We start from the raw sequence: 24,790 nt of genomic DNA, 5'->3' as shown, positions 1-24,790 counted from the left end.
TCAGGACGTAATACTCCAGCGAAACAATAGCTTTCACGTAGCCTGCTTAGAAGTTCCGGGTATTGTCAGACTCCGTTATGTGACCTAAGTACATACGACATATCACAGTCTAGTGATGTAGGTTATGTTCTTTTTTACTGACACAGTTTCATCACTGTTGTTATTTTATATTGTTTCCACCTAACAAATGGTGTACAATTCATATCCTTTCTTCAATTAGCTATTCGATGTCTCTACATTTCATGTGTTGCAAATTAGATTGTTGCATACACTAGGCTACATATGCAAGGTGGATTGGTCATTTTTTTTATTTAACACCATTAGGCACATGTTACGGAATATGTGTGGTTTATCCGCACAGGACAAAAAAAGGAGACGTATCAGCAAAAGTATATAAGATTGCACAAATCACATGTGCACTTTGCAGATTTTTTTCAGTGTGGAAATTGACCTGCATTGTGGATTTCAAAATCTGCAGCATGTCAATTATGTTTGCGGTTTCAGCTGCACATTTCGCCCTTTTCAATGGAAAGGGAAGATCTGCGGCAAAAACGCATCAAATCCACAACAAAAAATGCCGTTAGACATTGCCGATTTTGGTGTGAAAATGCTGCCGAAACGCACATAAATTTGTGCAGATCCTATGTGCTTTCACCCACACCTGTGTTTTTTTAGTGGTGTTTTTTTACACGTGTTTTTCTGGTGCTTTTTGCAGTAAAGATGTTAGCTGCCGGTCTAAGGGAAATATTAAATGCAGGATGTACAAGCATTACTTTCTACATGTACAGCATTGGTCTCCAAAATATGGCTTCCAATGTATTTAACCATTTCCAATGCACTGTAGCTCTGTGTACCATCACTATACCTTTTGCCAGGGTTATCCATCTTTCCAGACACCAGAAAATGAACTTTGGCATGCCTCAAAGTGCCAAGCAGGGTGTGATTAACGTTTCTAGGAGCCTAAAGCCTGCCTTCTTCATAGCCCAGCTTGCCTCACTCGAGTGCCCAAGTCCACCTCTTCACTTGCTCCCACTACCTCCCCTTTCGCCTTCCAGGCCGCCCCCTTCTCTGAGACATCTGCAACTTCTTTTTTCAGCTCCACCTGTGACGTCAGCATCTGCCGCAGCGAAATCTCGAGTCATCAATGGCTGTACCTACATTGAGTCTAATGCCCACTGCAGGGAAGTTACTGTGCAAGATTTCGCAGAGAGACAGGTTGACAGGCAGTCTGGGATGTATGAAGTTTGTGACTTCACGGAGGATGGGGAGTACTGGAAGGCGCAAGGAGAGGTACTGAATAGGCGCGCTGGGCTCTTGCAGAAGGTAGGCTTGGGCACCTGGAACTTAATCACGCCCTGCTGGTCACTTTGAGGCTTATTAGCATACTAAACAAAGTTCATTTTCTGGCATTCGCAAAGCTATAGTTTTATAGTATGGTTCAGTTAAGCTATAGGCTAAGTCATACTTTCTGTACATGTGAATATTTGGAATTTCTGCTCCAGAACTATAATAACACTAGTATATGTCTTCTTTTCTTTATATAGGCATTGGGTCAGTTTACTTTCATGCAACCCTCAGTTTCCTGGGACAGATGCTAGATGAATTGGCCATCCTGTGGGTACTAATGTCCGCCTTAGCAATGTGGTTTCCTAAAAGGCATCTTCCAAAAGTCTTCCGTCATGACAGGTAACCAGCAACACACAGTTTGAAAGGGAACCTTTATAAGTGCATTTCATGTACCTCCTACCACATCCAGGGGCGGACTGGCCATAGACCCTACAGGGGAATTTCCCAGTGGGACGATATCCAGGAGGCCGTCTGAGCCCTCCTCACAGCAGCCAGTACATAACAATCAGATGCTCTCAGTATTAATTTTAGGAGCATGAGGTACTTATGCACCTCAATGGCGGGCACAGGCGTCTTTCTGAATTCAACTGTATCTCCATCCTCACAGTTGACTACTGCAGTGGGGGCGGCAGTATTTTGTGCTGCACTGTGATATTTGTTTCTGCTGGGAGGGTATTTTGTGCTGCATTACGGTATTGCTGGCCCTGCCTACTTTTCTTGTCCTTTCCTACTTGCGTTGGCCCTGCCTACTTGGCTATCTGCTTTCTGTGAATTTGGACCAACCTACAACATGGGGCCACTTTTAGGCTTTTTGGTCCAAGGCTTCATTAAGTTTCTAGTCCGCCCCAACCAAATCTTTGTATGATTGCATAATCCTTAATTGGAACTATTATCAAGTGTATATTTTTATAACCCTTATTAAACATACAACATAACACCTTTCTCAGGACCAAGGCATGATTCAGTAAGGTCACTGAGGGCTGGGACTAGATGGCCCATGAGGTCTGGACCAGAACAAGCCCACTTGTAGATATATATTTTTTTTATATTTTTTTTATTATACATATTATCTACAGCGATTGTAGCAGGCGATTGTCAGGAGGGAAGCATTCCTTCCTGCAATCACATGTTCGTTATCTCCTCCACAGTATGGGGAGGAGCGATCGCTAGCGCAATCACTAGTCCCCATACTGACTAGTTGTTTGCCGGCAGCAGATTGTCAGCGACAGATCGTGCTGTCTAATCACAAACAATTTTAGTTTTAAGCCAGTTTAAAAATCTGGATTGCCCGATGAATGAGCGTTTGCTGAAAATAATTATAATCTAATTTTCCTCTATCAATTTGCACTCAACCCCCTTTAATAAAACAATGAAAACATAATTTAAGAAATGTGTGCAATTATATTAAAGGTAAAACTAAACTTTCGCATGGACATAAGTATTCAGACCTTTTGCTATTACACTTGAAATTTAGTTCTGGGGCCTCCCATTTCTCTTGATCATCTACACCTTGATTGGAGTCCAACTATGGTAAATTCAGTTGATTGGACATGATTTGGAAAGACACATTGCTGTCTGTGTAAAGTCTGACAGCTGACAATGCATATCAGAGATATGGGAGGAAAGGAAATGCCTGTACGTGATTGTGTGGATGCACAGATCTGAAAAACGGTGCAAAATAATTCTGCTCCACTGAAAGTTTCCAAGAGCACAGTGGCCTCCATAATTCTTAAATAGAAGAAGTTTGGAATAATCAGGGCTTCTCCTAGAGCCGACCTCCCCACCAAGCTAAGTAATCGAGGGGAAAAGGGCCATGGTAAGAGAGGTGACCAAGAACCCAATGACCTCCTTTACATATCTCTCCCTAACACGTGTTGGGACTGTGCAATATATTATTTACAGTTGGTCACTAGGACCATAAATGTCCCTGATTTACACGTGTTATTAATTCAAAAATTTAGCATTTATTTCTTGTCCTTAAAATGTTACGAACACTTCTATTAAAATAATCAGCAATGCATGCTATATACATATGTGATTGGTGCCAGTGATACTGTTTGCTGAGTGATACCACTAGAGGGCGCTTATAACTAATAGCTGTTTGAGGCTCTCCTGCCTGTTAGAATAATGCTCCGGTACTGAGTAATTGCGCTCTGTTATTAGCACAGTGCGCTACTTTCAACAGCATAAGTCCTCATGCGGTACACTCTCTCATACTCTGTCCTCTACAGATCACTACATAGACATGCATAAACTGGCTAAAAGACACACTATCTGCCCCCCGACATGTTTCGCCAAAGCACTTGGCGTCTTCAGGGGTATGGGCTGAAGACGCCAAGTGCTTTGGCGAAACATGTCGGGGGGCAGATAGTGTGTCTTTTAGCCAGTTTATGCATGTCTATGTAGTGATCTGTAGAGGACAGAGTATGAGAGAGTGTACCGCATGAGGACTTATGCTGTTGAAAGTAGCGCACTGTGCTAATAACAGAGCGCAATTACTCAGTACCGGAGCATTATTCTAACAGGCAGGAGAGCCTCAAACAGCTATTAGTTATAAGCGCCCTCTAGTGGTATCACTCAGCAAACAGTATCACTGGCACCAATCACATATGTATATAGCATGCATTGCTGATTATTTTAATAGAAGTGTTCGTAACATTTTAAGGACAAGAAATAAATGCTAAATTTTAGAATTAATAACACGTGTAAATCAGGGACATTTATGGTCCTAGTGACCAACTGTAAATAATACAAGAACCCAATGGTCATTTTGGCTGAGCTTCAAAGATACTGTGTGCAGATGGGAGAAACTTCCAGAAGGTTGCTTTACTCCACCAATCTGAGCTTTATGGCACAGTGGCCAGAAAGAGGCCTGTACTCAGTAAAAGACACATGAAAGCCCGCCTGGAGTTTGCAAAAAAACACCTAAAGGTCTCTCAGACTGTGGCAACACTCTCTGATCTGATGAAACCAATTTCAAACTTTTTGGCCTCAATTCTAAGCATTATGCCTGGAGGAAACCAGACACTGGGCATCATATGCCCAATACTGCAAAATGTATTTAGATTAGCCAATCATCTTTGTAAATTTAAAGGGATTTTCTGGTACTTGACCTATCCTCAATATTTGATCGGCAGTAGTCTGAAACCCTACCACCTGCAGATCGGCTGTTCTGCAGTATTAGATGGAGCTTCTGATGCTGGACCTACTGGAGAAAAGCTGATTGGCAGGGTTTTGCAGGGTGTCGGAGCAAACTCGCTGATCTGATATTGATGGTCTATCTCGAGGATGGCCCATCAATATAAAAGTATGGAAAACCCCTTTAAATATCCACTGAGTTAGGCAAGTACAGCAGTAAAGGTAGAGGTAGAGGCTGTCACTACTGTGGCTTTGTATTACAAAGTATTGTCCATAAACAACTGTGGTACTGGGATTCTGCTGCTATACTGATCTTCACTGGTGCTCAATGCGAAGTACAAATGAACATTCACTACAAGAGAATAGAATGCATGGCACTCACCATACGATAAAAATGTTTCTTTATTCCATAGGCAGGTACATCAAGGGTGGACAGCTAAGGCAACGTCTGTTTCATGTGCTACTGCACTTCGTTTGGCTATGAGATTCTTTATAAAGAACTAATAGTAACAACATTTTCTAAATGATGATTTTAACGTTGCATCTCTTTTGTCATAGATGGAGATTTAAAGCAGTTGTTGGAGTACTATCTGGAATCACCACAGTTTTGGCGTTCGTGAAACCTGTAATCAATAGTATATCACTGATGACACTGGGAATACCTTGTACGATTCTGCTTATTACTGAGCTCAAGAGGTGAGGATACTCATGTCAATCCAGATTCAGCTCCTATAATCTGCACATTGTGAATTTTTAAGAACTAGGGCAACATGGTGGTATTGGCAATGATGCTGGACGGTATTACCTAAATTGAGTTAAATGGGGTTCCTCACTATTGCAGGTTCTGAACATGTGCGTGAATGTTTCCCTAGGATATGTCTTATGGATATGTGTACTTGCCTCAAATACAGGGAGTGCAGAATTATTAGGCAAGTTGTATTTTTGAGGATTAATTTTATTATTGAACAACAACCATGTTCTCAATGAACCCAAAAAACTCATTAATATCAAAAGCTGAATATTTTTGGAAGTAGTTTTTAGTTTGTTTTTTGTTTTAGCTATTTTAGGGGGATATCTGTGTGTGCAGGTGACTATTACTGTGCATAATTATTAGGCAACTTAACAAAAAACAAATAAATATATACCCATTTCAATTATTTCTTTTTACCAGTGAAACCAATATAACATCTCAACATTCACAAATATACATTTCTGACATTCAAAAACAAAACAAAAACAAATCGGTGACCAATATAGCCACCTTTCTTTGCAAGGACACTCAAAAGCCTGCCATCCATGGATTCTGTCAGTGTTTTGATCTGTTCACCATCAACATTGCGTGCAGCAGCAACCACAGCCTCCCAGACACTGTTCAGAGAGGTGTACTGTTTTCCCTCCTTGTAAATATCACATTTGATGATGGACCACAGGTTCTCAATGGGGTTCAGATCAGGTGAACAAGGAGGCCATGTCATTAGATTTTCTTCTTTTATACCCTTTCTTGCCAGCCACGCTGTGGAGTACTTGGACGCGTGTGATGGAGCATTGTCCTGCATGAAAATCATGTTTTTCTTGAAGGATGCAGACTTCTTCCTGTACCACTGCTTGAAGAAGGTGTCTTCCAGAAACTGGCAGTAGGACTGGGAGTTGAGCTTGACTCCATCCTCAACCCGAAAAGGCCCCACAAGCTCATCTTTGATGATACCAGCCCAAACCAGTACTCCACCTCCACCTTGCTGGCGTCTGAGTCGGACTGGAGCTCTCTGCCCTTTACCAATCCAGCCACGGGCCCATCCATCTGGCCCATCAAGACTCACTCTCATTTCATCAGTCCATAAAACCTTAGAAAAATCAGTCTTGAGATATTTCTTGGCCCAGTCTTGACGTTTCAGCTTGTGTGTCTTGTTCAGTGGTGGTCGTTTTTCAGCCTTTCTTACCTTGGCCATGTCTCTGAGTATTGCACACCTTGTGCTTTTGGGCACTCCAGTGATGTTGCAGCTCTGAAATATGGCCAAACTGGTGGCAAGTGGCATCTTGGCAGCTGCACGCTTGACTTTTCTCAGTTCATGGGCAGTTATTTTGCGCCTTGGTTTTTCCACACGCTTCTTGCGACCCTGTTGACTATTTTGAAAGAAACGCTTGATTGTTCGATGATCACGCTTCAGAAGCTTTGCAATTTTAAGAGTGCTGCATCCCTCTGCAAGATATCTCACTATTTTTGACTTTTCTGAGCCTGTCAAGTCCTTCTTTTGACCCATTTTGCCAAAGGAAAGGAAGTTGCCTAATAATTATGCACACCTGATATAGGGTGTTGATGTCATTAGACCACACCCCTTCTCATTACAGAGATGCACATCACCTAATATGCTTAATTGGTAGTAGGCTTTCGAGCCTATACAGCTTGGAGTAAGACAACATGCATAAAGAGGATGATGTGGTCAAAATACTCATTTGCCTAATAATTCTGCACGTAGTGTAGAGCTGCATCATCCTTCATTCCATAATCTGGCATTGGACATAACATTGGGAGTGAGGCCCAAAACTCAACCACAAAAGTGCTGCAAAACTGCTGCTATTCAATGGGATTTTGCTGTGGTTGGTGGCTATGTGTTCTAGAAGTTTCAAAGTGCCATATGTGAAAAGACTTTGGACAAACTGCAATAAAAATACAACAGATAGTATGACACAAAAGAGGACATGGGTTACAATGCAAAACTGATCTGAGCAAAGTGGTTGACCAAAGGGACATAGAAAAGTGTGAGGTAAATGGGAGAATCAATAGAAATCCTAGAACTATAATTGGGGCCCTGTTTTGATTTCACTTATAAGCGCCCCCTTGTACATATTCTATTGATGATACATAAATGTAAATGAGATCTGTGGTTATGACATGTAGTAATGGTATTATGCACGTCCATAGAGGCAGAGAAGACTAGAAAATGCTAAAGGTTGCGTGTGGAAATACTGATTGATCCTTTCTGTTCTATGTTCCTTATCAATCACATCTATGGAAATGACAAAACAAGCAAATGATTATTGAATATATTCTCCAATAAATGTCCCCTTTATGCATTGCCTGTCCTGATAAAACAGGTTATAGAGTAAAAAAATCAATAACGAACATGCAAGTCATGGCAAAGGAGCCCTCCTAATGATACTCTAAGCTGCGGTCTTCCTGTGGATGCTGATAAAAAAACAAACATGTGGCCTCACATTTCCTGGAAAAGTGACATCTGATCCTTCATGCTGTTCATCTTGTGTAGAATTTAAGACTTTGCTTTCACTAGATATACACTCTTCTCAGAATTCTTCACACGCGTCATGCACTTTTTTTGTTGAGTAATCAGTATTTTGTAACCTGCCTGTGGCATGCGGTTTGAGGAGATATGAAGGAGCTGTTGTGATGCCTGCCGCTACAAGGTGCTGGACTAGGATGGTGGGGGGGATTGGAATAGGACAAATCTCTCAGGCGTTCTATTTCCCACCTGGGATACAAAGGTCCAGCATTTCTTTTTCCCTTTCCCTCTAATCCATTTTGGAGACAAGCTAATACTGTGATATTGAAACAGAAATGTGCATAAGGACTCACTCTTTGACCAATAGGTACCCAATTTAGGCCGAGTAAATAAGGCTACTTTCACACTAGCGGCACGGCCCTCCGGCAGGCTGTTCCGTCGGGTGAACAGCCTGTTGGATCCGTCCTGCCGCTAGTGAACGTGTGCCTCTGGACTGCCGCTCCATCCCCATTGACTATAATGGGGGCCGGGTGGAGTTCCGGCGGAGGCACGGCGAGAGGCTGCCGGAATAAATGTCGGACATGTCGTAGTTTTATTCCGGCAGCCTCTCGCCGTGCGCTGCCATGCCTCCGCCGGAATTCTGCCCCTGCCCCCATTATAGTCAATGGGAAGGAGCGGCAGTCCAGAGGCACACGGTCACTAGCGGCAGGACGGATCCGACAGTCTGTTCACCCGACGGAACAGCCTGCCGGAGGTCCGTGCCGCTAGTGTGAAAATAGCCTAAGTGAGAATATGCTCTCAGTGCTCAGAGAGCTAGAATTTTTTTTATATATGATCAGATTATAATAACCTCTCAGGGCCTAAAGTGTTTTAAATATTTTTAAACTGTATAGTTTCCAGTGCAGGTGGCTGCCCAAAACAGCTCAACTCTGGGATCCAGGGAGTTGGACCCTCACAAATCTGATATTGAAGACCTATCCTGAAGATAGATCCTCCTTTCAATTAACCACTGTAGTACAGTAGGTGCCTTATTAACCCATTTATTTTTTTATCTTTTAGATGTGACAACATGAGAGTTTACAAGTTGGGCCTTATGTCTGGCTTTTGGTGGACATTAGCATTAGTCTGCTGGATCAGTGATAAAGCTTTTTGTGAAATGTGGGCACATTTCAACTTCCCCTACCTTCACTGTGTATGGTAAGTAGTTTAGCTATACAGACTATATTGCTTCAGTTACTATTATACCTATATGATACAGTATTATATCTATAATCCATTTTTTATATGGAAGACCTACATGGCCTAATAGTAACATGCACAGTTAATAGGCTTACAACTTAAATGGGTATTCCCATCTCAGACAATAGGGGCATTCCTCTAGGATATGCCCCCATTGTCTGATAGGTGCAGGTCCCACCCCTCGGACCCACACCTACATCGAGAACGGACCCCTAAAGACTGTGGAGGGCGCACTGCGCATGCGCAGCCACCCTCCATTAATTTCTATGGGGCCGCTGAAAATAGCCGAGAACCGGCTCGGCTATTTCCGTCGGCTCCATAATAATGAATGGGCGCAGTGCGTTCCCTTTCACCTATGGGGAGAGATCTTGGCAGTAGCTGGACCCTGGAAAACCCAGGGTCCTCCGGCCACCACCTTTCCCGCTCCGTTCTCAGTGTAGGTGGGGGTCCCAGAGGTGGGGATCTTCTGACTCTCCCGATAGATGATTTTGTAGGAGAGAAAGATTGATTGGACTGAATTTTAGCTCCCAATCTTTTTGGTCTCCCAAGAAGAGGTGTCTGGCAGCGGCTTTCTCCCCATTGAAATCACATATACACTTGACTGAGCTGAGCATGTATAGCTGAATCTGGACGGATTAAGCTATCAATGGTGTATTAACAATTATAGGTCTGTTCACTAGTGTTAGTCAAGCACCAAAGTGCTTGGGTGCTCGAGTAGAACACCTCGGGATGCTCGGGTGCTCTACCGAGCACAATGGAAGTCAATTGGGGAACCCAAGCATTAAACCAGGCACCCCCTGCTCTGAAGGTCAGAAAAGGTCAGAAATTGATGGAAACACCACTGAAATGGTTCAGGAACAACATGGGGAGGATGTCTGGATGCATCTTGGACTCCCAGGTCGCTGCTGGGAACGATGTTGCCCGAGTAGTACGCCACTTTTACAGACAATAATACACACAAAACCAAAGATAAAATTGATTTTAGAGAGAAAAAAAATTGTTAGGAAACATTTGTTCCTGTATATTTACTTGTACATAAAGTGCAAGTGCTGCCAAAAATTACAAGGAACCGGCACTACAATGCACCCTTTATTACACATAAAGGAGGGCATCATACACAGCCTTGAAAAATTATGATTGATGGACTGCTGGTGACACTCAAACTATTGGAGCAAGGGCCTGCTGATCTGACCATCTAAAACATTATGGGCAAGGGCCTGCTGCTGAGCTGACCCTCTAAAACATTAGGGGCGAGTGCCTGCTGCTGATCTGACCATCTAAAACATTAGGGGCGAGGGCCTGCTGGTGAACCTCAAAAACATTATGGGTGAGGGCCTGCTTCTGAGCTAACCCTCTGAAACATTAGAAGCGAGGGCAGCCTAATAAGCATGTTGATATGATGGAGGAGGAGGAGGACGAGAAAAGGGAGATTGAACCATATACCCTTTTTAGTGGTGGAAGGGGTGCATGGGCATACAGTGTATTCAATACACCATAAAGGCCACATTTAGAGTGCCTTTATGTTCAGCCGCTTTCCTCTGGTGAAGTAGAGAAATCAGGGGCAATCCAGGCCTTGTTAATTTTTATAAGAGTCAACCGGTCAGCATTTTCAGTTGACAGGCGGATGTGCTTATTAGTTATTATGCCCCCGGCAGCACTAAATACACACTCTGACAAAATGCTGGTGGCGGGGCAGGCCAGCACCTTCAAGGCGTAGAGCACCAGTTTGTGCCACGTGTCCAGCTTGGATACCCAATAGTTTTAAGGCACAGAGGGATCATTGAGGATGCTGACACGGTCTGCTACGTACTCCTTCACCATCTTCCAAAATTTTTCCCTCCTTGTGACACTAGGCCGTGCATCAGGTTGAGGGTGCTAGCGGGTGTCATAAAACTGTCCCAGGCCTTGGAGAGTGTTGCCCTGCCTCTGTTGGAACTGCTGTGTGTTCCCCTCGTCTCCACTCCTCTGTTGGCCAAGGAACTACGTACTCAGCTGGAAATGTTTGGAGCAATTTTTCCACATGGACCTTCTGGTATTGCACCATTTTGCTCGTCCTCTCCACCACAGGAATGAGAGATGAGAAGTTCTCTTTGTACCGGGGGTCGAGAAGGGTGAATCGGTGTTGGCTGGCCAAAATGCGTAAAACGTGAGGGTCACTGTAAAGGCAGCCTAACATAAAGTCAGTCATGTGTGCCAGAGTCCCAACAGACAAGACTTCGCTGTCCTCATCAGGAGGATGACTCTCAATCTCCTCATCCTCTTCCTCATCTTCTACCTATCCACGCTAAACAGATGGAATAAAACTTCCATGGGTACTACCCTCTGTAGTGGAGGAAACTGTCTCCTCATTCTCCTCATCATCATCCAAATCGCGCTGAGAAGACGAACTGAGGGTAGTCTGGCTATCACCCTGTGTACTGTCTTCCCCCATTTCCACCTCTTCCACATGCAAAGCACCTGCCTTAATTGTGAGCAGCGAGCGTTTGAGTAGAGACAGAAGTGGGATGGTTACGCTGATGATAGCATTATCGCCGCTTACCATCTGTGTTGATTCCTTAAAGTTGCATAAAACCTCACAGAGGTCAGACATCAATGCCCACTCGTCGCTTGTGAAGAGCGGAAGCTGACTGGAAAGGTGACGACCATGTTGCAGCTGGTATTCCACTACTGCCCTCTGCTGCTCACAAAGCCTGGCCAATATGTGGAATGTGGAGTTGCAGCACGTGCTTACGTTGCACAACAGTCGGTGAGCTTGCAATTGCAAGCGCTGCTGCAGCGTTGCCAGACACTCGGAAGCTGTAGATGACTTGCGGAAATGGGCACACACGCGGCGCACCTTCACCAGTAGCTCAGGCAAATTGGGGTACAGTCAGGTCCATAAATATTGGGACAGCGACACAATTCTAACATTTTTGGCTCTATACACCACCACAATGGATTTGAAATGAAACAAACAAGACGTGCTTTAACTGCAGACTGTCAGCTTTAATTTGAGGGTATTTACATCCAAATCAGGTGAATGGTGTAGGAATTACAACAGTTTGCATATGTGCCTCCCACTTCTTAGGGGACAAAAAGTAATGGGACCGAATAATAATCATAAATCAAACTTCTACTTTGTAATACTTGGTTGCAAATCCTTTGCAGTCAATTACAGCCTGAAGTCTGGAACGCATAGACCTCACCAGACACTGGGTTTCATCCCTGGTGATGCTCTGCCAGGCCTCTACTGCAACTTTCTTCAGTTCCTGCTTGTTCTTCGGGCATTTTCTCTTCAGCAAGTGAAATGCATGCTCAATCAGATTCAGGTCAGGTGATTGACTTGGCCATTGCATAACATTCCACTTCTTTCCCTTAAACTCTTTGGTTGCTTTTGCAGTATGCTTTGGGTCATTGTCCATCTGCACTGTGAAGCGCCGTCCAATGAGTTCTGAAGCATTTGGCTGAATATGAGCTGATAATATTGCCCGAAATACTTCAGAATTCATCCTGCTGCTTTTGTCAGCAGTCACATCATCAATAAATACAAGAGAACCAGTTCTATTGGCAGCCATACATGCCCACGCCATGACACTACCACCACCATGCTTCACTGATGAGGAGGTATGCTTAGGATCATAAGCAGTTCCTTTCCTTCTCCATACTCTTCTCTTCCCATTACTCTGGTACAAGTTGATCTTGGTCTCATCTGTCCATAGGATGTTGTTCCAGAACTGTGAAGGCTTTTTTATATGTCGTTTGGCAAACTCTAATCTGGCCTTCCTGTTTTTGAGGCTCACCAATGGTTTACATCTTGTGGTGAACCCTCTGTATTTACTCTGGTGAAGTCTTCTCTTGATTGTTGACTTTGACACACATACACCTACCTCCTGGAGAGTGTTCTTGATCTGGCCAACTGTTGTGAAGGGTGTTTTCTTCACCAGGGAAAGAATTCTTCGGTGATCCACCACAGTTGTTTTCCGTGGTCTTCTGGGTCTTTTGGTGTTGTTGAGCTCACCGGCGCGTTCATTCTTTATAAGAATGTTCCAAACAGTTGTTTTGGCCACGCCTAATGTTTTTGCTATCTCTCTGATAGGTTTGTTTTGTTTTTTTTCAGCCTAATGATGGCTTGCTTCACTGATAGTGACAGTTCTTTGGATCTAATCTTGAGAGTTGACAGCAACAGATTCCAAATGCAAATAGCACACTTGAAATGAACTCTGGACCTTTTATCTGCTCATTGTAATTGGGATAATGAGGGACTAACACACACCTGGCCATGGAACAGCTGAGAATCTGACTGGTGCTGCAAGTTGATAATTCTGAGGTGAAAGTGGAGGAGAAGGCGTAGGAAAAGGGGGGGGGGTGTTGCAGCCACTTACATAGGTGGTGGCGGAAACCCTGATGGAAGCAGGGTCCGCAATCCTTGGCGTCGGTAGCAGCTATGCCATCCCAGGGTACGACTCGCTCCCGGCCTCCACAACGTTCACCCACTGTGCCGTCAGGGAAATGTAGTGTCCCCGGCCAAAAGCACTTGTCCATGTGTCAGTCGTTAAGTGGACCTTCCCAATAACTGCATTGGTCAGGGTACGGGTGATGTTACGGGACACATGCTGGTGTAAGGCTGGGACTGCACACCGTGAAAAATATTGGCCGGCTGGGGACAGAGTAATGCAGGACTGCCACCGCCATCAGTCTGCGGAAAGCCTCAGGGTCCACAAGCCTAAATGGCAACATTTCCAGGGCCATAAATTTGGAAAGGTGCGCATTTAGTGCTATGGCCTGTGGGTGGGTGGCTAGGTATTTGCGCTTTCGTTCAAAGGCCTGGGGTATAGACATCTGTACGCTGCCCTGGGACACAGAATTGGATGTGCTAGCTGATGGTGCTTGCAAAGGTCCAGGTGCATGGCAGGAGGTATCCGGGCCTGTGCCTTGCACAGGGGATTTGCCAGCACGTAACACAGGGGAAGAGGAGGCAGTGGTGTGACACTGCAGACACTGATTGTGGACCCAGGCGTTCGGCCCACCTATTAGGGTGCTTTGATGCCATTTGGCAGATCATGCTGGTGGTGGTGAGGTTGCTAGTGTTCACGGCTCTGCTCATTTTGGTACAGCACAGGTTGCAAATGACAATTCTTTTATTGTCAGCACTTTCCTCAAAAAAAGCGCCAGACTGCAGAACACCTACCCATTGGTAAGGGAGATTGCCGCAAGGGGGTGCTCCGGGGAACAGTTGCGGGCCTGTTTGGTGTGGCCCGCCTTCTCCCTTTAGCCACCCCACTGCCTCTTCCAGCCTGTTGCAGTGCTGTGGATCCCTCCCCCTCTGTACTGCTGTCCTCGCTCGGCTTGCCACCTTCCCAGGTTGGGTCAGTGACTTCATCGTCCACCTCCTCCTCTTCCACTTTCTCACTCAGGTTATCCTCCTGACTTGTTGACCTAACAACCTCAGTTATTGACAACTGTGTCTCATGCTCATCATCAACCTATTGAGACACTAATTGCGGTTGACTTATTGGCAAATGTGTATCATCATCATCATCCATCTCGTGAAACAATAATTGCCATTCCCCACCGTCATCTTCTTGTGTCTGTGGATGCTCAAGAGTTTGGGAATCAGGGCACAAGATCTCCTCATGTACCTCTTCAAGCGGCCTAGGCGAGAGGGCCAAATAAAGGAATGGCGCTGAACAAGAGCTCCTCGGAATATCAGAGTGTGGTATCGCTTGTTTGCCAAGACATGGTGGGAGGAAGGAGGATCAGGGTGAGAATTCTGTTGACCAGACTCTTGGCTATCGAGACTGGACTTTGTGGAAGACAGGGTGGTGCTTAACCGACTGGAAGCATTATCTGCTGCAATCCAACCGACCACTTGGTCGCACTGGTGTGACTTTGAGAGTGGTGTCCTGAGCCGCCCTACAAACTGGGACATGAAGCTAGGTATCGTGAATGAGTGTGTTTCTTGTGCTCTGGCAGCAGGCACAGTTTCACCGCGCCCAGGGCCACGGCCTCTGCGTGCACCATCAGCAGCACGGCCACTTCCCTGTCCCTTATTGCTCGGCTTGCGCATATTAAATGGTATATATGCTTGCGAGTATGTCACACGTACATTAGCGCAGGTTTTGTAAGTATATGCGCAAATAAAGTACACAGAATGTCAGATATTTTTAGGATGCGCACACGTTAAACAGGATATGTAGCACAGATAATGTCGCTGTCTGCAGCGTCTATGAAAAAAGTACACTGAATGTCACAGATAATTTTAGGATGTGCAAACGTTATACAGGAGGTATAGCACAAGTAATGTCACTGTCACCACCGGCTAATAAAAAATTACACAGAATTAATGTCACTGATATATAGGATGGGCAAACGTTATACAGGAGATGTAGCGCAGGTAATGTAACTGTCCGCAGCGGACACCGTCTACAGAAAAAGTACATTGGATGTCACAGATATTTTTAGGCTGCGCATATGTTACACAGGAGATGTAGTGCACATAATGTCGCTGTCACCAGCGGCGAAAATTTTTTACACTGAATGTGACTGATATTTCGGATATGCAAATGTTATACAATAGATGTAGCGCAGGTAATGTAACTGTCTGCAGCGGACGCCGTCTACGGAAAAAGTACACTGGATGTCACAGACAATTTTAGACTCTGCACACGTTAGACTTATTTCACACTGGCGTTTCTGGGTCCGCTTCTGAGATCCGTTTCCGGGCTCTCAAAGCGGCCCAAAATGGATCAGTTTAGCCCCAATGCATTCTGAATAGATAAGGATCCGTTCAGAATGCATCAGTTTGCCTCCGATCAGTCTCCATTCCGCTCTGGAGGCTGACACCAAAACGCTGCTTGCAGCGTTTTGATGTCCGCTTGACGATGCGGAGCCAAACTGATCCATCCTGACTTACAATGTAAGTCAATGGGGACGGATCCATTTTCACTGACACAATATGGTGCAATTGAAAACGGATTGAAAACGGATCCGCCTCCCATTGACTTTCAGTGTAAGTCAAAACGGATCCGTTTGCATTTTCATAAACAAAAAAAAACAATAAATTTTTATTTTTATTTATTTTATTTATTTTCTGTTCATGGTAATGCAAACGGATCCGTTCTGAACGGATACAAGCGTTTGCATTATAGGTGCGGATCTGTATGTGCAGATACCAGACGTATCCGCACCTAACGCAGGTGTGAAAGTAGCCTTAGACAGGAGATGTAGCAGGTTGCGCTAAAAATATATATTGCTGCCAGATACAACTATAGTCCTTAAAAGGACTTTTGGGTCTCTAACAATTCAATGCAATTTAGCGCAGGTTGCGCTAATAATTATATTGCTGCCAGATACAACAATCGACCTTAAGGGCTGTTTCACACGAGCGAGTCCATTGCGGGAATCACGCTCCGTGTGTGAGTGATCCTCCGCTCTGGACTTGCAGGAGCGCACGACATTATCATGATTTTTAATGCTATGTGTCTCTGCATGGCCTTTTTTCCACAGAATCATAGTGACATAAAGCTGTAGAAGGTCAAGCAGAGGCACATAGCATTATAAATCATGATAATGCCGTGCGCTCCTGCAAGTCCAGAGCAAAGGATCACACACACATGGAGCGTGATTCCCGCAATGGACTCGCTCGTGTGAAACAGCCCTAAAAGGACTTTTGGGTCTCTCTAACAATTTCACACAATTTAGCGCAGGTTGCGCTAATAATTATTTTGCTGCCAGATACAATAGTCCTTAAAAGGACTTTTGTGTCTCTAACAATTTTTTTTCAATAAATATATTAGTATTTCACTCCCTACTCATTTTACTAGTATGTGTCAGTATCCCATGAAAACAGACGTGGAATAATAGAAATAATAGAATAGACCCTATGACATTTTCTTTTCTCAGGATCGTATTGTGATAGATTGAGAATTGATTCTTCAAAGCTTATCAAAAGAGTGTATATTTTCCAGTTTATGGGTCCATTCACACGTCCGTAGAATGGGGCGGATACGTTCCGCAATGTTGTGGAACGAATCCGGACCCATTCATTATCTATGGGGCCGGAAGGGATGTGGACAGCACACAGTGTGCTGTCCGCATCCGCATTTCCGGAGCGTGGCCCCGATCTTCCGCAATTGCGTACAAGGATAGGCAGTTCTGTGGGGGTGCCGGCCGGGTGTATTGCGGATTCACAATACACCACGGACGTGTGAATAGACCCTAAAGGGAATCACCACTTGTGTGCTGTCCTAATTTTTTAATCCTAGCAGCTCTAGTGCATGCCGATGAGTCCTGATATTCATGATCTCCTGGCTCTACGCGCCCCTTCAGCTGATAGAGCGTTTCTTTTCCTACTGCAGTCAGCAGCAGATGTGTGGGGAGAGCCGTGAGTTTAGCAATATGAGGACTCAATACAAGATTTTAGCAAAACAGGTGGGGATATTAAAGAAAGTGACCCAACATTTTGGTAAGCATATCGGTCACTAGTTTATGCTGCCCTTAGTTAGGACACCAAAAAATTGGTGACAGATTCCCTTTAAAATGAACTCAAGAAATCTTGCATGTAAGTGACTGTGTGATAAACTCCAGACTGGGCCTAGCTTAGATAGGTATAAGATATAAATCTTGAGCTGCATTGGAGTGGGAGTTTTATTGTCTTTCTTATGTCTTGCAGGCACATTCTCATCTGTCTGGCTGCTTATCTTGGCTGTGTCTGCTTTGCTTACTTTGATGCTGCATCTGAAATTCCAGAACAAGGACCTGTCATTAAATTCTGGCCAAGTGAAAAGTGGGCTTTCATTGGAGTGCCATATGTCAGCTTACTCTGCGCTCACAAGAAGTCACCTATGAAAATTACATGAACTCCGGCAGAACAGTGTGGAACGTGAAGCTCCTTCTACAGTGAAATCTCCTTGGAAATTCAGCAGGCATTTTACATGTCTCATTAGGGACTAATAATGACAGACATGTCTTATCTTAAGGCTCCTAATTGGTTCGGTCTTTAGTTACTGCCAAAATGACAAGAAAAAAAATTGCGTCTATTTCCTACAAACGCAGTTCTCTTCCGAGAATCGTATTTATTGACACATTCATATTTATATAATGACTTTTCCACCATTAAATAATTCTGCATTGCACTTGTGTCATCTCACAGAAGTCTATATATCTGTCACATGTGTTCAGGAAGAAAATGCAGTGGCGGCTTGTATGCTATTCCTATCAGGACTATAAATATTTGATGTGGTGTTGCGTCTGGTAGCTGTCATCTCTCTTATGGAAATGTACAGGTTCAGGGAAAGAATCTTGCCGTTCTGAGCTGTAGAGATGTTAATGTGAGGCTCAAATTGCTTATCAGGGTTAAATGTTCTATTGTAATGTGGTCCAGTGGCTGAGAGAGGAACAGGTTTTTGTACTTTCTGAGAGATCCTAGTAATCAAAAAAATTTTCCGGATTGTGTGTAAAGCTGCTTCGTACATCTAACCAATCAAAGTGTTATATATATTATATGAGTTATTCAGAAGTAAAAAGTCAGTTTTCATAAAGATATACTTGTATAAACCAAATTGTATTAAACACAGAGTTCAATGTTGTATTTTTAGGCTCTGTCCACATTTGGGTTTATGTCAGTCAGGGCTTTTCTTAGCTTTGATAACAAGAATAACTTGGTCTCCAGCAATCAAAAATAATGGAATTACAATGGAAACGTGATGGACCCCATTAAAAAAATAAATCTGATGCACCTGGATTTGCCAGTATGCAGATGCAAATGCGGCATATTTGTAGTTTTTTTGTTTTTTTAAATGACATTTTCAGGAAACTCATAGGCCACTTTTACACAGTCAGTGTTTGGTCAGTGATTGAATGTAAGCCAAAACCAGGGCGTGGGTGAAAAATACAGAGCGGGCTCCACTCCACTAACAGTACCTGATGGAAATCACTGACCAAACTGTGACTCGTCAATTAGGCCTAGGGAGAAATTTATCAAAACTAGTGCTGCAGGAGCCATATCAAAAATTAAGGGCATCCAGCCTAAAATGAAATTTACGCCAGCTTGTTGAAAATTGGCATAAATTATAATGGATCTGCCATTGTGCTATGCGTCACCCACTCTCTGCCCATGCCTCTCTCCTGTAAACAGAAGTGGTGATGGTGGTGTAGAAATGGCACTTCCACAACATTTTTTGTAGAATTGTCATCTAAAGAGTCGCAAACCCGGGGGTGTGCAACTTTTAACCCCAGTTTTCTGGCTTATGGGGAAGATGAATCTCCCCTTTTTTGTCACATCTATCTAGCTCTAAACCAAGGACTACAGATGTTTAAAACTCATCTTCAACAATGAAATGTTAGGCCACAAACTGGGCCCTGAAACTCCATGTAAAACTACAGAAATCTTTATTTCACTCCCACCATGCCACAGGATGGAGTAGAAACTGCTCAGCCAAAAAAGGGTGGGGTGGGGTGTCCAAGATAACTAGTGCCCATTTATCTATTTGCGTATAAATATCTGTATACTATTTCATATAATATTGCTCTGTACAGACAAATATGAATTTTACACATCACTACAGTGACTGTAGTTTAATAATTACCAACTGAGCACTACTCAGAATGAATTTTGTTTTAAAGGGTTTGTCCAGGACTTTACTATTCATAGACTATACTCAGGGTAGGCCATCAATATCAAATCGATGGGGTCTGATACCCTGCACCTCTGCTGATCAGCTTTTCAGGAGTATCTCCGGCACCATAAATAGGCAAAATAGGGCGTAGCTAAAGGCTCATGGGCCCTGGTGCAAGAGTTCAGCTTGGGTCCCCCTTCCCTCAAACCTTTGTGCTGCATGAGGCAAAAATTGAAACTGCACCCCCCCTTCCATACCACATTCTTAACCTAACCCCTTCTGTCCAGCCAGAGGTGTAACTTGTATACACTTTCCATAATACCAGTGTCTTCTTATGTGGCACAAGGGTCTTTGGGCCCCTCAGGCTCCTGGGCCCGGTAGCAACTGCTACCTCTGCACCCCCTATAGATACGCCCCTGGGCAACAGAACTACACAGCTCAGTCTGGTGTAGTGGATGGAGCTGGTTATTGTAGCATTACTTCCACATTAAAGTGAATAGGAACAGTGCTGCAGCAACCAACTTTGTCATTTACACAATGGACGGCTTGTAGTTCTGGCACTGACTTCTGTTGCAGGATCTACTCTGGAACAGATGGGTGTCAGACCCCAACCAATAGGCAATCAATAGTAAAATCCTGCAGTACCCCTTTAAGGCTCTTTTACACAGCCCAATAATGACTGACTGTTCATTCCTGATTATTGCCCTGTGTTAACATTCTGATGTACTGCTGTTTGCAGCTTTTATGCTAGAATAAAAATGCTAATTTGTCAGCAGCATATCATCCTGTGAAAACCGGGTGTGTGCTGCTGACAAATCCAAACTGAATGAGGATGAAAGACTAAACAGGCACAGATCTACGTGCTGTATTGTCAGTCGGTGCTTGTTTATTGGCAGATAGTCTGCACATGTAAAATTACCTGTTTTTGCAGTGTTATTATGCTCAGGTAAGCAATTAGAAATACCATTTATGTCTATACACATACAGTGCCTTGACTTTTTTCGTATTTTGGTGCCTCACAACCTGGAATTAACATGGATTGTTTGAGGATTTGCATAATTTAATTTACAGAACATGCCCACAACTTTGAAGATGCTTTTTTTTTATTATTGTGAAGCAAGCAACAAATAGGAGAAAATACCAGAAAAAGTCCATGTGCATAACTATTCACCCCCCTAAAGTCAATACTTTGTAGAGCCACCTTTTGCGGCAATCACAGTTCCAGTTCGTTTTGGATAAGTCTCTATGAGGATGCCACATCTCACCACTGGGATTTTTGCCCATTCCTCCTTGCGAAACTGCTCCAGCTCCTTCAAGTTGGATGGTTTGCGCTTGTGATCAGCAATCTTTAAGTCTGACCACAGATTTTCTATTGGATTGAGATCTGGGCTTTGGCTAGGCCATTCCAACACATTGACATGTTTCCCCTTAAACCACCCAAGTATTGCTTTAGCAGTGTGTTTGGGGTCATTGTCCTCCTGGAAGGTGAACCCTCTGTCCTAGCCTCAAATCACGCACAGATTGGTGCAGGTTTTGCTCAAGAATATCCTTGTATTTAGCACCATCCATCTTTCCCTCAACTCTGACCAGTTTCCCAGTCCCAGCTGCTGAAAAACATTCCCACAGCATGATGCTGCCACCACCATGTTTCACTGTGGGGATGGTGTTCTTTGGGGGATGTGATGTGATGGGTTTGCGTCAGACATAGCGTTTTCTTTGATGGCCGAAAAGTTCAATTTTAGTCTCATCAGACCAGAGCACCTTCCTCCATACATTTTGGGAGTCTCCCACGTGCCTTTTCACAAACTCAAAAAGTACCTTTTTGTTTTTAGCTGAAAGTAATGGCTTTCTTCTAAAGCCCAACTCTATGGAGCGTACGGCTTATTGTCGTCCTATGTACAGATACTCCAGTCTCTGCTGTGGAACGCTGCAGCTCCTCCAGGGTTACCTTAGGTCTCTGTGCTGCCTCTTGGAGTAATGCCCTCCTTGCCTGGTCCGTGAGTTTTGGTGGGTGGCCGTCTCTTGGCAGGTTTGCTGTTGTGCCATGTTCTTTCCATTTGGTTATGATAGATTTGATGATGGATCATCAAAGATTTGGATATTTTTTTATAACCTAACCCTGACTTGTACTTCTCACCAACATTGTCCCTTACTTGTTTGGAGAGTTCCTTGGTCTTCATGGTAGTGTTTGATTAGTGGTGCCTTTTGCTTAGATGTTGCAGCCTTTGGGGCCTTTCAAAAGGTGTGCATATGTAATGACAGATCATGTGACACTTACATTGCACACAGGTGGACATCATTTCACTAATCATGTGACTTCTGGATGTATTTGGTTGCACCAGAGCTTTTTATGGGCTTCCTAACAAAGGGGGTGAATACATACGCACAGGCCAATTTTCTGTTTTCTATTTCTAAACAATAGTTTTATGTAAATATTTTTCTCATTTCACTTCACCAAATTAGATTATTGTGTTCTGATCCATCACATAAAATTCAGATTAACAAAACATTGAAATTAATGCTGTAATGTAACAAAATGCGAAAAAAGTCAAGGGGGGGATGAATACTTTTGCAAGGCACTGTATATATTTGTACGCAGCCTTCATGTAAAATGTCCTTGTTGTTTTCAGTTTTATTGTTCATCTATTAATCAGACACACCATTAATACAGTACATAGAATTCCCTATTTTTGGAGTTCAGGCAAGAATAGTGAATGCTGCTTATGTTGTGTTTGGTTCAATAAGGATTGCTTACAGTGATACATTATATTAAACCCATCAGCTAAGAGGACTAGATCAGGACGCCTGACTGTAAATGGCAGCAAAAAGACATCTTCAAAATGGAAGGGAAGGCGAGGAAGGGAAGCTATTCTGTAAACCAGTTTGGATTTGCCACCACATGCAGTGTAATGCCTCATGTGCCCCCACAAATTATGATGTCCTAATATATGTCCCTTTATGTGCCCCCAAAGGGAATATTCACCTAGCCCATATTCCCATAACGTTGAATACAATCCAAATACAAATTTGTTCAACTTAGTAAACACAGCATGAATGGTGGAGCAGCTCACCAATCTGCATCTAGAATCTTGCTGTACTTGGACAACTGAAGAGACAGTCCAACTGCAGACAAGAAAATGTGTAAGAAATATGTAGGCAACACTGGGGAGCTATGTTAGGCCTCTAGCTCCCATCGTAACCCATCTGCACCCTGCTAACATTTTGATGACAGAGGTAGACCCATCACTTTGTTAAACCCCTTATAAGCTGCAGTCCCTATTGACTGTATTATATAATGGGTTAATGGTCCCTGATCAGTCCAAGGCTATTAGCAACATTGTGATTGGACAGCACATAACACTGCAATTGATTTCAGAAAGTGCTGCTATAAAAAAAAGCGGTGAATGAGAAGGAGTCCCCTGAATGGCCACTGTGAAAACATACGGTAATCATCAAAAGGCTGCTAAGTTTTATTTAAATAAGAATAAAATAATCAGTTTGATGAAAAGTTATGCAAAAAGTTACAGAATTGTACAGTTTATAAGGAGGCAGTACACTACATGTGGTAGCACTTAAAGGGAACCTGTCATCAACTTTATGCTGACCGTACTGAGGACAGTATAAAGTAGTGACATAAATGCTGATGTCAGCGGTGTGCCACACATCAGCTAAAAGTAAGTGGTTGCCGAGAACCAGCATCATCATCATGATTGCAGCCCAGGCCTTGAAAAGAGTCAGATCTACCTTAGAAGAGTCATGATTATTCCTTATCTCCTGCTCTCCCCCATTTGCTGATGATTGGCAGTTCTCTCCTAGAGAGAAAGGGAGAAAACTAGGTAGAAGACTGTCAGTCATCAGCAGGAGAGCAGGAATTCATGAATAACCAGGACTCTTCTCAGGTAGATTTTACTCTTTTCCAGGCCTGGGCTGCAATGATGATGATGCTGGTTCTCGGCAACCACTTACTTTTAGCTGATGTGTGACACACCGCTGACATCAGCATTTCTGTCAGTACTTTATACTGCCCTCAGTATGGTCAGCACAAAGTTGATGATAGGTTCCCTTTAATAGGGCATCATACTTTGTGGAGGCACATAAAGGCAACAGAAGCCACTTGCAAATGGGGACACCTTTTTAACATGATTGCAAAGAAGAACAGAGCTAATTTCTCCTTAACAAAACCTGGTGACCTTGATGACGTCTTTTCTCGAGATACCATGAATTGCAATGTTCAACTGGCTTGCAGCTGATCGTTCTGCTCTCACCAGCAAGTTCAAATCATAGGCTGGTCCTCCATTGACCCCAGGTTTCTCAGTGGACCTTCTGAAGATGGCATGAGTAACTAGTACACCATCAGTGCTATATATTCCGCCCTCTTTGTGTGCCCAAGCACCTCTTATTCCAGTTCATGCCTTTCATCATAATCATATTTGCAGTTATGTCCCTCAGATAAGAAACTCAAATTGGTAACACCCAAATCCTGAACTGTAATTTATAGGGTTTACTATGTCTGCTAGGAAGTTCATATTGGAGCTAGGCCTTGTTGGCTGATTTGACCTCTTATTTTACCTGAACTGCCATTAGTGGCTCATTACATAATCATATATGTAATAATATCATCAATAACATCTATGGGTAGGTCTCCTCCATACATAAAATATTCCACACTGGTAACTGCCTTCCTCCTTGGCAGACAATTTTTGCTAAGGCTCATAGTCATAGTCAACATGCAGGGCCGGATTAAGAGCATCATGGGCCTGGTGCAGAAGATTTTAATGGGCCTTTTTATAGAAAATGAAAACGCAACGCAGAGCAACTTTTTATAGCACAAATAAAGTGTGAATTTACGCAAAATTACACATGTGAAAATACGCATGCATAAAGTGTGAACGGGTCTGCGTAATCCCATTCAAGTCTATTGGACTAAAGTTCATGCGTAATTTTGAAGCAGATTTACGCACGGGTTTGCGTGTGAAAAATCTGCTGTGTGAACTTAGCCTAAGTGTACATCTCTGGCCACAGTTTAAATATACAGCCATCTATATAGATGGCTGTATTATGTATAGCCACCCCCCAAGGAGTTAACTAGTGCTGCTGGATATGTCATTCAGGAGCATGAAAAAGCTGTTCACGTCTAGCTTTTCCATGCTACTGAATGGCATATGTGTTTATAAAAGCTAATCTATTATAAGCAGATATGCCATTGAGGAGCTTGGAAAAGATAGGTAGGCAAGA

At 43.5% G+C, this 24,790-nt stretch overlaps 1 protein-coding gene across 1 annotated transcript in view; it reads left to right on the top strand.

Moving 5' to 3' along the window:
• ACER2 (alkaline ceramidase 2) overlaps positions 1 to 18,461 on the top strand; it is a 33,328-nt gene extending 14,867 nt beyond the window's left edge. Inside the window, exons 3-6 of the mRNA XM_040417226.1 lie at positions 1,545 to 1,686; positions 5,044 to 5,181; positions 8,781 to 8,918; positions 17,611 to 18,461. Of these exons, the coding sequence (XP_040273160.1) occupies positions 1,545 to 1,686; positions 5,044 to 5,181; positions 8,781 to 8,918; positions 17,611 to 17,797 (605 nt within the window). The 3' untranslated portion in view covers positions 17,798 to 18,461. The remainder of the gene's footprint in view (positions 1 to 1,544; positions 1,687 to 5,043; positions 5,182 to 8,780; positions 8,919 to 17,610) is intronic.
• The last annotated feature ends 6,329 nt before the right edge of the window (positions 18,462 to 24,790 follow it).

Source organism: Bufo bufo, chromosome 2, assembly GCF_905171765.1.
Source record: "Bufo bufo chromosome 2, aBufBuf1.1, whole genome shotgun sequence".
In the NCBI taxonomy this organism is placed as follows: domain Eukaryota; kingdom Metazoa; phylum Chordata; class Amphibia; order Anura; family Bufonidae; genus Bufo; species Bufo bufo.
This window is presented reverse-complemented; position numbering and strand designations above follow the sequence as displayed.